Source organism: Eubalaena glacialis, chromosome 1, assembly GCF_028564815.1.
Source record: "Eubalaena glacialis isolate mEubGla1 chromosome 1, mEubGla1.1.hap2.+ XY, whole genome shotgun sequence".
In the NCBI taxonomy this organism is placed as follows: domain Eukaryota; kingdom Metazoa; phylum Chordata; class Mammalia; order Artiodactyla; family Balaenidae; genus Eubalaena; species Eubalaena glacialis.
In genome coordinates, this window is record NC_083716.1 from 4,498,113 (window position 1) to 4,514,887 (window position 16,775).

General features: G+C 55.8%; 1 protein-coding gene across 5 annotated transcripts in view; it reads right to left on the reverse strand.

The window, feature by feature from the left end:
• PTPRE (protein tyrosine phosphatase receptor type E) overlaps positions 1-16,775 on the reverse strand; it is a 161,641-nt gene that overhangs the window by 10,681 nt on the left and 134,185 nt on the right. For 4 of the 5 annotated variants that reach the window (XM_061192057.1, XM_061192067.1, XM_061192095.1 and 1 more), the window contains 7 exons: positions 15,802-15,892; positions 11,224-11,300; positions 10,744-10,780; positions 8,725-8,822; positions 5,165-5,284; positions 3,758-3,921; positions 1-136 (listed from right to left, as the gene is read on the reverse strand). In XM_061192057.1, the coding sequence (XP_061048040.1) occupies positions 1-136; positions 3,758-3,921; positions 5,165-5,284; positions 8,725-8,822; positions 10,744-10,780; positions 11,224-11,300; positions 15,802-15,892 (723 nt within the window). The remainder of the gene's footprint in view (positions 137-3,757; positions 3,922-5,164; positions 5,285-8,724; positions 8,823-10,743; positions 10,781-11,223; positions 11,301-15,801; positions 15,893-16,775) is intronic. The other variant, XM_061192077.1, reaches the window with a different exon arrangement.

The following is a 16,775-nucleotide window of genomic DNA, read 5'->3' on the forward strand; positions in this document are numbered from 1 at the left end:
GTCCGTCTGAACCATCTGAGGCCGCTGATTGCGGATTCTGGACACGAAATCAAAGACGCCCACCTTCTGCTCGGCATGCATCATGTCCATCATGGCATCGATCACTATGAAGGTGCCCGTCCGGCCCACGCCCGCGCTTGGGGAGAAACAAAGACGCCAAGTCGTGAGTCACATTTCCCCGAAATGAACGGCAGGGCCTCGGAACACGCCTGCAGCCTGGACAGGAGGACACTCCGCCCTCCACAGAGACTTCCACTTCATCCCTGAACACGAACCTTCCTCGGTTAATAAAGAGCCAATCCAGGTGAGGCCACCAGAGGGCTCCACAGTCTTAGTGAAAAGACCTCAAATCTCTCCCTCTACCTGGAAATTGTGTCGTAAGCCTCGGGTGAGTTGTACAGGTAATTTTTCCTCTATTACCAAATGTCGTCTTCTCCCTATCACTTGCGTAATTGGATTTTTTATTGTCATGCTTGATATGGCTTTTCCAGGCTCTTCATAAGAATGGAGAACCCCAGGCCAGGTCGGCTGGCCCTGGAGCCAAGGTCATGCAAATGGGGGCTCTGTCTGGGATCCTAGCCCTCACCTCCGGGCTGGCTGGGGCCAGCTGGTCCTTAGGGGCTCCACTGAGAGGTCTCCCGCCTCGGGAAGCTGCCCGATTCCATTCCTGGGTCCGGGTTTCCTTCCCTCCCAGTGCTCTCCCCACAGCACTCTGTGGACATCCTCTACCCGCCACCCCACCTGTCTCATCTAGATGCCCACCAGCCAGTGAGGGCCGTCCACATGTGTCTCCCCAACACCCAGGGCTCAAGGGGCACACAAACGGACTCAGCCAACATCCACTGGACGAATAAACCCCTAATGGCCCAGACTCATATGTGCAGCATCGACCAGAACTGCACGTGGCAGCCCAGGGTGTCGGGTTAGTTGGCTGAACGGGGCTTTACCCCTCTGGCCCCTGCAGCCAAAGAGATCTTTTAAACGAAAAGCTCACAACTTAATGAATGAAGTCCCCCACCCTGTTCCTCTTTTTGGGGGGAGGGTGGTAACGCTCTTTCCAGACCATTAGTCTCCAGAATGGTGCTAGGACAGACAGTGAAGCCCCTCGCCCTTGGAAGGACTCCCCGCTCATCACACTGAGGGGAGGGGAAGCAGACGAGACAGGAGAGGCTCCTTCAGGAGCCTTGGTTCTTTACAAGGGCAAAGTAAGAGAAAATCATCAGGTGCAGAGCCAGTTAAAGGCGCCCCACCCAACAGGTCAGTGGTAAGGGCCAGGAAATAGCGGACTCGAGGCTGCGAGAGCCCAGGAGGCCCAGATGCATGCGGGGCAGAGGGTGGGGAGCACCTGGGAGCCGGGAAAGGGACCAGGCCGGTTCCAAGAGGAAAAGCCCTGGGCCAGGCGCTCTTTCCCTGCTGGGCCCTGGATGCTGGTGCAGAGCTCACAGCCCTAGCTAGAGACCCTGCTGTTTCTACAGGGACCCCGGGCAGGCAGTGGGTTCTTTTTAAGGGATTAAGGGGGAGATGTTGAGGGTGAGTGTGGGAGAGAGAAGGAAATTGCAAAACCTCCCACCCCCAGGCGGTGCACGTTCTGGAGCCCCAGGAGACCCCGTGAGCAGATGAACTTGGAGGAATGAGGAGGTCTAGTCCGCTCCCCCCGAGACTGCAGGCTGCCAGCCCATGGAAGCCTCTTCCCTGTTCCGGGGCGGGGGGGGGGGGCTCTGGCTGGCCTGAACTCCTGGTGGGAACTGCTGTCACCACGTGACCTGCTGCCAGGCAGCGCCCAGACCACCCAAGTGCCTGCAGGGGAACTCAGCTCTGCGGGAAAGCAGACCCAGAGAGAAGGGCTTCCCTTCCGCGCACACAGAAACGCGCTGGCAAAGCAGAGCACAGAGCAGCAGGGAGGGCCAGGAGCTGCATTGGCGGCACGGAAATAAAGCATTACCCCGGAGAGACTACCTCTGTGTTCAATGGCAAAGGCTGGGATTCACAGCCACAGGGGAGCCAAGGATGGAAACCAAGATGAAGGGCAAACGCACCTGCCCGGGGCACCTGTGGTGAGGGGGAGGGGAGCAGGGGAGGGCCGCATACTGAGTTTTCACACGCACGGTGGATCCAGAGGCATCAGAAGAGAACAGAACTAACGGCTGCCTGCAGCCACCCCTGACGCCACACAGAGGCTGCTTCTTCGTCCCCTGCCCTCCAGAGCACAGCCCGTGGCCCCCTGAAGCTGATGGGAACTGAGCACATAGCCCCCTGCCAGCCGCTTCTCCAGCGGAGGGCCCTTCAAACTCTCCGCCCTGATGACAAGCTGCCGGCGTCGACCCCACCGACTCGGCTACGCGAGCCCGCATCTCTGCGGGGTTTCTCAGAAATCCCTGTGCAGGAACTCAGGCCTGTGGCCTGGCTGTCCAGGCTTGAGGAGGAAGAGCCCTGCTCACTGGGTGTCACGCTGACTGGACACTGGGTTTCCAGCTGTTAAAGACAGGGTCGTTCTGAGTATCACAGCCCTGCCAGGGGCAAAAGGCACCTGCACCTAGTGACACAGGTGCTCTGAACCTGCCACACGGGTGTTCAGCAGAAGCGGCACGCAGACTCTGGCTTCCAGGACGTCTGAGAACAGGGGCTGCCCCCTTGAGGGGGCCAAGCGGGGCTAGACCATGTCCCACCCCCTCCAATGCAGCTGCTGGGAGGAGCGTGCAGGGCCAGGTAACGGGACCCTTACAGGTGTCACCTCACCTGATGTGTAGTTGCTCAGCTCCCAGATGCAGATCCAGGATTCCATCCCCGGCCAGGATGCCAGGCGCTCCCCCCCAGCGACCCCCAAACCTCCCAGCTTGGGCAATGAGGGGCACAGCAGAAGCCCGCGGGCTGGGGCAGAGAAAGGATCTGGCCAGCACCTTCGGGTTCTGACCGTGCATCCGCCGAAGGATGAGGAGCACGGCTGGGGAATGTTCTCATCTTTGTGCCTTTGTCTTAAAAACAAAACATGCGCACACCAGCTGGCCACCCAGAAGTCCAAGGCCTTTCCATGAACACGATTTTCGTGTTCGAAGCCGAACTGGCATTTAGTCATGAGCTACAGAGGGGGTGGATTTGAGCCCTGACTCTATGGCTTGGGGAGCTCAGAGCAAATAAGAGCTCAGCGTGAGAACAGCCAGAGGATGTCCCGGTATGCAGAGGCAGAGGGGAACACGTTCTGGGAAAAGCAATCATTTCATAACCTGCCCTTCCACCACCTTAGATGCTGCGGCTGTAACCACAGCAGCAGCAACTTACATGGGTGCAGCGCTCAGCATCCTGCAAAGCCCACTCCCAGAGGTGAGTCCCAGCCCCTCCGAGGCTGTCCTCCCCATTACAGACGCGGAAACCTCTGCTGAGAGAGGTCAGGTGGACTCCCTATAGAAGCGTGGTTTCCATCTCTGTTCCTTGAGGTGACCTGAGGCTCCCCGGGGGGGTGAATGGCAGAGTTCCATCCCCATCATCAACCTGGGCCTCTCGGCTCTTGTCTGGTTCCGACATTAGGCTTTCCCCCCCACCCCGTGGCATTGAGGAAAGGGCTCTGCCGCCCCGGATGGCGAATATCCCTCCAGCTCTTGCCCTGAGGGATTCTCTGAGCTGCACCCGGTATCTGGGAGGTGCTTTCACGTCGTCCCTGCTGCCCCTCTGCCCACCCGGCTATCCGTCCCCTGGTGATTTTCCCACGAGAGCCTGAGTCCTCCCTGGAGGGCCCGCCCCGTGGCCCCGGCCCTGCACGTACCTACAGTGGACCACTATGGGCCCGGCGTGCGTGGGGTTGAGTGTCCTCACTTTTTTCAGGAACTTGAGCATCCCGATGGGGGTGAAAGGCACTCCGAAGTCGGGCCAGCTGGTGAAGTGCAGCTGGCAGACGAGCCGAGGGGCTTTGCAGCCGTCGGGGAGCTGCTGCGGGGATACACGGAGATGTGAGCGGGTGGGGCGGCCCCTATGCCTCCCCAACATCACGCTCTGAGAATGCTTGCTTGGGGTCCCCCTCTGCCATCCAGGTGTGGGCAGCCATGGGTACGGGTACAGGGGGGGCCCATCAGTGAAGGCTGGACGCCCCAGAGTGAGAGACCCTGATTCTTACTGCCGGCTCTGGACACAGCACCATGGCAGCAGGGGCAGCAGAGCAGGACCCACGGTCACCTGTCCCAGGACCAGGCCAGGCCAGGCCCCAGGCAGCCAGATACATCCCTACAGACGGCCCTAGGGATCATGGACCCCGCTGGGAAGCAGGGTGGCTACATCCCAGTGTGCCTAGCTTTTATGCCTGTGTAACTACCAACAGCATAAGCTTTCACTCTCATAGCATCTTAATTTTCGGGGAAAAGATGTGGTTGGCCTACCCTCGGGAGACCCCTCCACCCCCTGCCTCAAAACCTCTCTCAGATTTTATTACCCAGAACCCAGGTTTGGTTCTCTGCCCAAAGCCACAGAAAGCTATACGGTGTATTGGGAAGTTTGTGTGTGTGTGTGTGTGTGTGTGCGCTTTGGGGAGGCAGGCAGGCCGGGGATAGTAAGAACGATAAAGCTCATCCTCTTTCCTTTTTTGCTGTGGTTTCTCGGAACCTCAGACTCATATTTTATAATCTAACTACACCCCTCACTCTACCTTTGACTCCTGATGATACGACCTTCTGTTTTTTCTGGGTTTTTTTAAATCTCTTTAACCTCTACTTCATCTGCCTTGCGTACAGGTATCTTTATTGAAGACTGCCTTAAATCCTTTCGGGGAAGGAAGGACTGCAGGAAATCAGTGGGAAAACTAATGAGGTGTTTCAGATATAATTTTGAAACTGCTAAAAAAAAACGTCACCTCACCATTCCAGCGTGTGAAATGACACTGTGTCACTGAGTGGGGACCCCCATGACCCTCCCACTGACTCGACTTCCTCCACCCAGAAAGGTCCCTGGGAGCCAGGAGCATCCGGCACTGACTCAAGGCCCACGTGCTCCCGTCTGCCATCTGCCCTGTAGACTCACGACCTGGGCCACTAACGACCGTCCCGCATCCCCGCCCGGCACTTCCTCCGGCCTCACCCTCCACTCGTGAGAGCCGCGGGCAAAGCTCTTCCTATTATAAACGTAGACAGGTATTGACTCCCTACCCTGCTTCTCCAGAAAGCCCAGGATGTCAAGTGCTTACGGACTGAATGCAGAACTTCCGGATGGTGTAGTCCACCAGGACCACGCAGTCCTCCACGCACACCCGGATGCTTCCGTAGGTCCAGCAGCCCTGGTCCGGCCAGTACTGATAGCACTTCTCCTGCGTGAAACAATTGAACAGAAACAATAGGTCTGTGGGGACCTTTGAGCACCTCGTTGCCCCCTCCCCGGCCATGGCCACAAGGCCTCACACACACCAGCTTCCCGTGAAACAGTCCTCAGCTGGGGAAGTGTGTTTCCATCTTATCAATGGGGAAACTGAGGCCACACAGCTGGTGGACGGCAGGGCTGAGACCAGGATCGGACCATTTCCAGTTCATGTCTCATTCACGCATCCACTCACTAACCCCACACATCGACCGAACCATCTGGCTGAGCTGCCCCTGCAGAGCCGGGGATCAGAGCAGAAGTGGCCTCACCTGGGAGGGGCTGCCCTAAGCCCCCGAGGACCACGTGCTCCCCAAACACTGCCCGTCAGATTCAGCGGGTCGTTTTTCCTGCCCAGCACTAAGGACAAACTAAATTTGCATCCCGCCCGTCCTCTGTGGGAGAGTCATGAGCCTGTGGCCAGCTGAACGTTCCTAATTTTTCTCCAGCCGGGAGGAGGCCGATGTGGGAATCTGCGGAGCGGGCGCCTGGTCACAGAGAGGCCCTTCCTTTGCCTTTCCTCCCCCAGAACTACCAAAGGGCCACACGAGAGGGTGGGGATGGGGCCTCCGGCCCCTGATCCCAGGTTGTCCTCCTACAAGGAGGACCTGAAGGCATGAGGCCCGCCTAAGGGGGAGACACCTGCTCCACAGCCACGGGAGAGGCCCTGGGGTCAGCAAGCCGTTTACCCTGGAAACTGCCCACAGGGCACAGCTGTCGAGTCACGAGGGATTAATAATCTTATAAAACAAGAGTGAGCTGGTATTCACCAGCGCCCAGAGCTTGTGTGATGACACCCACTAGACAACTTCCCCTCCACGGCCCGGGCCCGGGTGACTCACAAGGGACCCCGAGGAGAAACCAAGCCCTGAAGGTCCTGGTTCGGGACAGTCTTGGCCTCCTAGGGACCCTCCAGAGATTCTCAACTTGACAAACTCTCACTCGGGGCCCCGAGGGCTGTTTCTCAGGCCCCCAGGGGGCTCAGTGCGTGCACTGTTTCCACGCCCTCGGCCTCCCGTCTACGTGGCTCCCGTCTACGTGGCGGGCGCCGTCCCCTCCCTCCCATCAGACCATGAGATGCCAGAGCAGCTACATTTCGCAACATCAAATCAGGATGTTGAAGCCAGGGAGACCACAACAGAAGTGTAAGCAATTAAGAAAAAGGGAACTCTGTTGAGAAATGATTTCATCTGAAACGGTGAAAATCAAGACACAAAAGCAGGCCAGCTCTGAGTCACAGAGACAGAAAAATGCAGTAGGATCTTTCTGTGGAGAAAGATGGAGGGAAAATGTCAAGTAATGTAGCAACGGGATCACTGATGGGGGAGCTGGGGGCGTCTTCTGAGTCCCGCCGCTTCTGCACTGGTCTCCTTGTGTCTCATGTTTATAAACAAGCCCCCAGAAGCCTGGTCCCAGGGGACAGCTGGTCCCAGGGGACACGGGGCTCCAGGTCAGCCTCCCCTTCTAGGGCCAGGTCCTGCCGCAGCACCTGCCCAGAGCGTGGGGACACCTCCCGTGCAGCCGTCCTGCCCCCCGGGGCCGTGACCCTGCCCGGGAACCCCCTCCTTCCTCCCCTTTCCGGTGAGAGAGGAAGGCCAGGGCAGGATTCACACAGAGAAGGCTGGCCCTCCCCAGCCCTGTCCCAGCTCCCTGGAAAACAAAAGAAAACCCCTCTCCTCTCCCCGACCGGAAAGTGTGGGTGGAGCCTTTTCCGGTGCTTTTTTGGGCGGAACAAATTAGTGATGGTGGCGGCTGCTCCGGCTGCCCCGCCTGCCGCCCGGCCTCCCCATCCGGGCCCCAGGTAAGGTCCCCATGGCCTGTCACTTCCACCTCAACGGGCAGCCCCGCCCTCCAGCCTCGGCCGCAGCCAAGCTGCCTGGGCTTCGCTGCGGACAGGCCAGCCAGCCCCAGGCCAGTGCGTGATGTGATGACGGAGCGCAGGGCGCGGGGTCGGGGGAATCAGGGCCTCTGGGCCCGTGCCTGGCCGAGTGCCAGGACGCGCAGACCCTGGGAAGAGGCCAGCAGGACAGACGTCTCCCGCCAGGCTGGGTCTTCCTCTTGGCCTGCTCGCGCCCACCCCTGTGCTGGCCCTCACGCTGGAATCTGCGAGAAGAATGGTCTCCCTGCCACTAGCGTCCGTCCCTCCAGCTCCCAATTCCTTCCTTCTGGAGAGCGAGTGAGAGCTCACTTCCTAAAGCACAGGCCCCTGCTTACTGCTGAGAAACCCGCCGAGGGCCTCCACTGCCCACCCGTCTCAGCCCGACGTTCAGCCCCGGTTCCCTGATGCATTTGTAGCCGCTCTGTCCCCGGCGTGTGGGCATCCTGGGTCTGGTCCAGCAGATTGCTCCCGGCCTCACAAACACACCTCCCCACCCCAGTGCCTCTCTCCAGCTGCATCTGATGCAATCCCTCCCCCCACCAGCCCAGTCTTTGAGACCGAGCGACACCATCACCCCCTAAACGAGCCCTCCTGACCCGGTCCTGGCCCAGGACCCAAGGGGGGCCGCCCCTCCTCTCCTCCACACCTCCAGAGCCACAATCATGCTCTGTTCCGGTTTATCCTACAGGGGTCTGTGTCCCTTTGGCTAAAAAGTGAGTGACTCCCAGGCATGAGAATGCCCCGGTGTCTCTGCACCCTCAGCCTGGCCTTGCCTTCCGGGTGGCCCGTCCCTCCCGGGCCACCACTGTCCCCATTACTCTCCTCTATATTTTCTGTCACCTCCTGACATAATCTACATTTACGTGCTCTCCGTTTGGCGCCAGCCCCCGTCAGTGGAATAGAAATTGCATGAGGGGTCTGCCGCGTGGCTCACTGCATGCACCCCACCTGGGGCAACCCTGTCCAGGAGACAGAGGCCAACGTGTACCTGTCCCCGTAGGAAATGAACCAGCTTAGCCTAGAGACTTCAAGTTCTTATAATGTACATGCATTACGTAATTAGCATAATTACAAACAGCTAATTAAACACACTGACACGACAAATCAATATTACTTCAATACGCCTTGTTTTTTCAAATGCATTTCTCTGGTCTGAATTATAAGCGGGAAATCATTTTTTTTATGGTCTGAGGCTCAACACATCATATGTCCGATATACTAAAAATCTCTACATTAAAATCCATTGCTCTCACCATGGAGTAGCCCACCAGAGATGAGCCTCAGCTGAAAGAAGAAAACTCTGCATCCTTTTTATATCACAGTCTAGGACAGTGAGATCCTTGGAACACAGAGAATTTATTTCAAAATAAAAGTGCTGCGAGCCACCGGGTGTTTCTTCTCTTCTGCAGTGACAAGCGGGGGGCGGGGGGGAGAGAAAGGAAAAGGAAGTGGCAAGCATACCCCCAGCTAAGCAGCTGAGAAGAAAGTGCTGGTGACTCAGAGGCTGGGCTTACCTCCTTTCTTTCTTTCAGGTTCGTCAACATGACGATGGTTGCAGACTTCTGTTCCCAGATCATTCTCCAGAAGTCATTCACTGTCTCCTGTTTAGGGCCTGTGAGTAGAGGATGGTCCCGAAGTCAGACAGAGAGGTCGCTGCGAGCCTGTTGCCCTGGCCTTCAGGCCCCCCGGGACGGCTGCTCCCCACCTGCCCTGAGGAAGGGGGTGATGGGCCTGCTGGTGCATTTCACACCCTACAGAGTCCCAGAACCCGAGTAGGTGGCAGCCTCCCCATTCTGTCCTACCACTCCCCCCGATATCCCGCTGGGGCTGGGAAATCCTCAGGAGCTAAGTAAGACCCAGTTGGGTGATTATCTTCATGGGGCATAAAGGCTATTCAAATGGGAGCTGGGTTTCAAGCTGCCTGTCAAAGTGGTTTGTGGCCACTGGGGTGCTTGTCAAAGCCTCAGAATATGACCCTCCATCCAGAACTGCTGAAGCAGTGTGTGTGTGTGTGTGTGAGAGAGAGACAGAGAGAGAGAGAGAGAGAGAGAGAGAGAGAGAGACACACTGCAGGCTGACTGACCCGCGCACCAAGTCTAACCCCCCTTCCTCTGAAAACATCTCATTTTCTGGCTGCCCTGACAGCCAGTAATGCTGTCCAGTGAGATGTAGGCTGAAGTCCCTGAGGAGGGGATCTGAACAAAAGATAAAGTGTCCCTGGAAGAAAGTCCTCTGCCCATTGCTCTCTTTCCTGCCTGATTAGGGACACAGGGCCTCGAGGTGCAGAAGCCATTTTGTGACCCTGAGGATGACACTATGGAGGGTGGAGAGGTATAAAAGAGGCCCCTCTCCCCTGAGCTGCCGCCCCAGCCCTGGGCCGCTTCCCCTGGATGTCTGCTTATAAGAACGAAAAAGACATTTCTATTGGTGTCAGCTTGTGTTTGTCAGGTTTTCTGACATTTAAAGCTGGGCCTATTCCTGACGGACTGTGGGCGTATGTGTATCTCCCTATTTTTCAGGGAACGTGCATTTAAGATTTTGATCTACATTGAATTTTGGGACCCACGGCTCTAAAGACTCTTGCTGAGGAGCGAGGACGTCCAGGAAGCCTAGTTTTAGCTCTAATGACACCCAACCGCACCAGTACTGGCTCCTGGGGATGACAACCCCTGGGAAGATGGACGACATGCTGGATTGAAAGTAATCAAAATCACGAAGAGGGTTACGTGCAAGGGTTAAGGGCTGTTTTCACGGCTAAAGCATCCTCGGGGTTATGGCCTTGAACTGGAAGGCTACTCACTCCCTTCCCCACTGCTCCCCAAACCCGACAACTTGGGAGCCACGTAGAGCTCAGCCAGCCGAGAGAAATTCAAGGTTTTCTAACGCAAGTATCGACACGCTGAAATGGCAACCCAGACCACTGGGTGTCTGGGTTTAAATCATGCAGGTGTGGAAACAGAGCGTGTGTCTGTCTGTCTGCACATACACATCGTGTGGCTGCACATCTAACATGCCTGTTGTATGACAGACGCCCCCCAACGCTCCATGTCTGTCTGCCCTGACCACAGACGGGGGGTGGGGGGCATATGCTCTCAGAGGTTCCAACTCATCTGCTCTTTTGAAGCCCTGTTCCTAGGAGGAGTTGCATCACCTCACAGTATAATGCTTCTCAAACTCTACTGAGCAGGATGACCTGGGAACGCTGGCCAAAATGCAAATTCAAGGACAGCGGCAGGTTGGGGGTGGGGCCTGAGCTGCTGCATTTCTGACCAGCTCCCAGGGGATGGGACACTCCTGGCCAGTGAAGCAGACACAGTGAGTGGCAAGGCTGTGTGAGATTCATGACAGCTTTGAATTCTGTGCTTAGGGAAAGGCTAGATGGTCTCTGATCAGCTATGTAGATGTAGCAGCACACACACATACAAAAAGCCGATGTAAACCCTCAGGATGGCTGGTACCGGATAAAGAAGCAATTGCCTCCCATGTCATTTTACCAAAATCACGTTCAGAAAGTAACTTAACAAAAAGCTTACCTTGAGCTGCTATGAATTTATTCTTCTCTTTATAACCCTAGAAAAATAAAATCAGGTTTATAATTTTTCAAAATTATCGTTGTGGAAGGATTTTGTTGTTGTTGTTAGGAAAGGAAAGGAACCTTAAAAAGGTTCAACTAAAATGGATTCTTAATAATCCATTGTGTATGATTTTACCACAATTTATTTAACGGGTCCCCTCTGTTCTGTTTGGTCAGTGATATAAATAATTCTGTAATGGACATCCTTTGGGCTTATCTGCATCTTAAGAACAAATCCCCGACACAGGTGTTAATTCAAAAGGCCCAGCACTTTCATGCTCTCTGTGCTGTGACCAGTGTGGCCACTGTGCTCAGGAAAGCTGTGACAATTTACATTTGTGGCCCCGGAGAAGAAAGTGCCCAATGGCCATGATTTACACTCAACCCCCAATGGTCCAGGCGTGAGTGTCATGCTGGGTGGGGGGCTGGGCGTACTTACATCTATGTATGAAGCATTGATGTAGTCTGAACATGGGGTTCCGTCCACTTCGCTTAAAATCACCCTGGAATGGTCATCTGCAAAAAAACCCAACACAAAAACCATGACATTAGGACAAGGGAATCACACGCACAGTATTAAACACTACAAAGCACATAACCATGGCGATCACGGGACAGAAGGGACATTCTCCTTAAACATTCCCACGAGATGCTCAGTGTCCTGAGGCCGGGGATGCACCTGTTGTACCTCAGCACTGAGGACAAGCCAGGCCCCAAACAGGAGCTCAATACAACCTGTGGGATGATGACAGGTAAGAATTTCAGGGTCCAGGAGTCGACCAACTGAACCATCACGTAGACACAGCAGAACGTGCGGGACCCCTACAGTGTGATGGCAATATTCTCCGAACCCCAAATCGGGCCCCAGTACTGACCAGTGCGGGTGCCCTCAGGACCACTTCCGGGGTCCACTCTTCCAGGCTTTCCAGGGGGAGCACAGCTCTGCCTCTGGACACATGGACACCAGGCTCCGGGGTTTGGGACTCCAGACCCCGGTCCTCACGCTCAGCTCTGCCCCAGGGCAGGAAGGTCAGCCAGACTCACACGGACCGACTGGGCAGGATGGGCCACCACCTGGAAGATTCCGGCCTGTGGTACAAGCGGTTTTCCAGTGTGGGAGGGCCGACCAGGGAGGGCTGTGTGTGACTGTGTATGTGTGTGGTGTGTGTGTACTTGTGGGGTGTATAGTGGTGTGTCTTGTATACAGTGTGTGTAATGTGTGTTGTATTTATGTGAGTGTGGTGCATATGTGTGTTTGTGGTGGGTATGTGTATGCTTGTGGTATGTATTTGTGTGTACACACATGTGGAGGAGTGTTCAACCGGGGCCCTATGTGACCTACGTGGGTCCACGTCACTTCTGCCTTCAGGGGCCCCTTTCTCCAAAAAAAAAAAAATTACACATTTTACTTTACAACTGTATTAGTAGTTGGTATAAAGATGAGTGTGAGGGGCTTCCCTGGTGGCGCAGTGGTTAAGAATCCGCCTGCCAATGCAGGGGGCACGGGTTCGAGCCCTGGTCCGGGAAGATCCCACATGCCGCAGAGCAACTAAGCCCGTGCGCCACAACTACTGAGCCTGCGCTCTAGAGCCCGCAAGCCGCAACTACCGAAGCCCGCGCACCTAGAGCCCGTGCTCCGCAACAAGAGAAGTCACCGCAATGAGAAGCCCGCGCACCACAACCAAGAGTAGCTCCCGCTCGCCGCAACTAGAGAAAGTCTGTGCGCAGCAACAAACACCCAGCACAGCCAAAAATAAATAAAATAAATAAATAAATTTATTAAAAAAAAAAAAAGATGAGTGTGAACCAGGCTGGATTAGGTATATATTTTCTTCTGATTCAAGAAGAAATTAGACGGTTTCATGGGTCCCTACAGGTGGTGTGGCCCCGGCCCTGGGTCTCCCCGCTGGTGTGTAAGCGGCCGGCCGCTCCCAGGAGTAGAAATATGAAGGATGCCCAGACTCGGCCCGGGGCCCGGGGATCCAGCTGCTTCTGTGTTTATTATGCTGCGCTGGGCACAGCGCATGGTGGGTACTTCATATGTATTTACTGCATTAATTATTGAATAGTTCCGCGTCCTGGTCCCTGCTTTGTCCCCTCCTAGTCACAGGTTGTACGTCTCCCATTTACATGGAAGGAAGCTGGGTTGACTGCGAGCGGGTGGCCTCAGACACCTGCTGTGTGGACGCTGTACCACTGCTGCCAGCAAGCACAGGCCAGTGCGGCTCTCAGGGTCAGTCACGGCCCACACAGGGCGGTCAGGGTGTCCAACCTCAAACTCACAGCCCACAGAGGCTCGGCCATGAGACCCTCCTGCTCAAGGGCTGACGGCCCTGAGGCAGAAATAGCTCTGGCTGAACACGTATAAAGCTAGTTGAACATAATTTGGACCAATTTACCCTTTTGAAGACAGCTATAGAAAGCAGGGGGTAAAAAATAGTGTTCTAGTTAGATTTAGCATCTTGTAGTTCTAAGAGCTTCCTGTCTTTTTACTCTAAAAAGTCACACTTCTCTTTCAAAACACTATTTCCTAAAATTACCAGGTGTTGGCGCTTTTTTCCAGAAAAGAGGACGCTCTCTTGCTACCGGCCATGGAGGCCTTGGAACATCCAGCCTGTCAACACACCCGGCATCTTGACCTCTGTCCTCAGAGCTCCCTAGAGCCACATCCAGGACCAGGCTCCTGTCCCAGGGGCATCTCGTAAGTCTGATACATTTACAGCCAATCTCTGCTTGGGGAAGAGGGGGAGGGGCAGGGAAGGTGTACCGGACTCAGGGCCTTGGGCCCCTGCCCCTTGACCCTGACCCCACCTTGAGTAAGAGCAGGGTCTCCCAGCCTTGGGGTGGGGGGAGCAGGCCTGGGAGCCCCCTGCACGATATCCCCGTGATCCAGCTGCCCCAGGGCATCTCTGGCCAACTGCTCAGTTTAATCAGATACGCTTCTCCTGTGTCTGGCTGATGCCAAACGCCAGATGCCACCTAGCTGGCCATCTCCAGGGCCCACCCCGAGTATCTCCAGGCCACTGTTCCGTAAACTCATCCTCCCACCAACATGAAACACTCACATCCTGGCAGAGTTCCCGCGGGCCCGTGGGGATGGCCAGCACCCTCAATTACCTCTGACGTGGCACTCCTGGGCCAGGAGGGCCTGAGGCAGGACCCACATTTTCATACATGCAGGAAAGGCCAACTCACTTCCATAGTACGAGCTAGAGGACACGGCTTAGAGATGCTGTGCCGGACCAGGTCCTGCTGGTCCCCGTTGGTGATCCTCCGGGGAGGCGGTGCCCACTCCCCCGGCCATCACATCTGGGAGCAGTGGTGGGTGCAGGTAATTCCTACACCTGGCCGCTAATTCCGCCCGGTTGAGCTCCCACCAAAACTACTCTTAATTAACAATGTAATCGTTAGTTTTAAAAGATACAGTGTTCAGTGAGTGATAAGGAGAGGAATGCAGGCCAGGAACCTAGGAAAGGGCTTGGCGCTGAGTGGGTCCTCCACACGTACGTTCTGCAGTCAATGCATGAAGTAATTAATTAAGCTAGTTAATTCAACTAATACTAGATGCTAACTTTCAAATATCCTGATTTTTATTCGACAAAAAACATTCCAAAGATCCCCAACCTCCTGCATGGTTTTCCTTTCCCTTGAGCTATTCAAGCCGCGAAACTTGCCTCCGATAAGCCTCACCCAATCTAACAGCAAGTCCTCTCAACATGATCCTTGCAGTGTGTCCAGAACCTGACCCTGGTCCAAGCCACCCTCTCAGCTCGGCTGTGTGACCACAGTGGCCTCCTGACCCGTCTCCCTGGTGCCCCCTTGGCTGCCTCTGCAAATATGTGTTGGATAGAAGACTACTTAAGTTAATTTCTCTGGTTTTAGTTGACCCAGGCTCATGGTGGGCTCTGCAGAAAAAACCCACAAAAAAACAAAAAAAAACCAAACAAATAAACAAACAAACAAAACCACAAATGAATCCTATGCAGCAAAATGGGAAAGAATTGTTTCTATCAAGGGCTGATAATCCAGAGACCACAGAGATGAGGCGGACCACAGCGTCTCCTCTATCAAGGGCTGATAATCCAGAGACCACAGAGATGAGGCGGACCACAGCTTCTCCTACCTACAGAGCAGGCGGGCTCAATTCTAACCCTAAAAATGCAACCAAGAGCCGACATGCTGCGGGCCAGCACGGGCCAGCGTGCTCCATCCCACGGAGGCACCGCCTGAGAAGGGAGGTTCCCTGGAACGGGGTAGGCCTTGGTTTGGGGTTCAAACGTGAACTCCCTGGAGTTTTTTGAGGCTGCCCTTCTGTTAGCCCGACGGCAAAGCCAACAGGAGGGTCCAGGATGGAGGAAGGACGTCGCAAACCTCCCGGGCCAGCTTCTACAAAGGCAGCTTGGAACTCTGGGGGACTGTCTTGGCACCGAGGCCAAGGCGCAGCCCATCCAGCAACGCCCCTGGACAGATGTGTCTGGTCCCCGGCCCCCCACCCCCTGGAGGCCACCCTCCCCAGCCCATGGCCACCTTTAGCTGTGATGGTAAAGATCCAGTTACTTCTAAGCCTTCCCACAAAGCTGCCAATGTCACACAGCTCTCTTATTCTGTCACTTCTGTACTTGGTACAGGAGCCTTGTTGCTGGTGGCAAGAGCACTGCGTCCAAGACGGGAGATGCCCAGGGCCACCAGCTGCCCGAGACCCAGGCACGGTTTGGGTCCATAGGAGGAGCCCTGCCAGCCGCTGCAAGGGGCACCCCTCTTGGGCAAATAGACCAGGCAGCACAGTGAACACAGGCTTGGCAGCCAGACCCGGAGCGACACAGGTTACCCAAGTCCTGGGTGGGAGACAGACACCTAGACTCCCTGTTGCGAAGGCTGAGCCGCTGCGCTGACCCAGGCCCTGATCTCCAAGCCCCCGAGCACCTGCTGCCTGCACAGGCAGGGTCTCCAGTAGCTGCAAGGCAAGGCTGAGTTTAGTCAAAATGCCACTCATCACGCAAAAAAAGTAAAATCTTACTGGGAAGGATGTTGGGATATCTGTTTTTTTCTCTGTTTTCTTCTTTATTGGCCAGTTCAAAAGTTCCTTGTATGTGTCCAGACGGCAGTGACTAGAAGAAAACGCAGGGTCAGCACTAAACGTGAGGAATCCAACACCGTGTTTCCGTCACCTCCCTACGGAGCGCAGGAATCAAGAAATCTGGTCTCTGAGCACCTCCAGTGCTGGGCCCGTCTCTCTGCTCCTGCCTGTGGAAGTCTCTGCCTCAGGCGCTGGGCCGGCACCGGGCAGAGATGTGATGGAGACACAGGCCCGCCTCCCCTTGGGCCCGCCGTCTAGTGGGGCCAGCGGAGGTGCAGATAACATGATGACCCACAGCTCGACCCCGAAGTGCATTAAGGCAGGGGCTGGCCCGTGCATGGCCACCAAACCCCCAGGACTCACAATATTGGTCCAGAGCAGGCCCTGCACAAGTACGTAGGAACTGGCCACAGCAGAGCTCTGACCCGGGAGCAAGGACCCAGATGCTGGGCTGAAGGACGAGGAGAGTGATGGTGAAGGACCATCCTCGAGCCCTCACCTGCTGAGGACTTGGTGTGCTCTGAGGACCAGTGGGACAGGCGCAGCTGGGGGCTCCTTGAAAATGCAGACCTCAGGCCACCCCAGGCCCGCACAGCAGCTACCCACTTCCCCAGGGGACCTGCACGCACCGCCCTAACCCTCCCTTTGTCTTAGAGGAGGAAAATGAGTATAGGGGCTCAGCTAGGCCCCTAGAGCTGACGTGTGGCACAGCGGGTGTCAGCCCAGCGTCCTGACTTCTAGTTCTTTCCACTACTCAGAGGCCCTCGGCTCTTGTTAGCGCCAACTGTCTTCCTGTTTGCTCGCTGCTGGGGGGGCTCCATGCTCGGGGGGGCTCCATGCTCAGGGGGGCTCCTCGAAGTGCACAGTGGGAAAGAGCCTTCTGAACCCCCAAATCACAACCTTCAACATTCAGC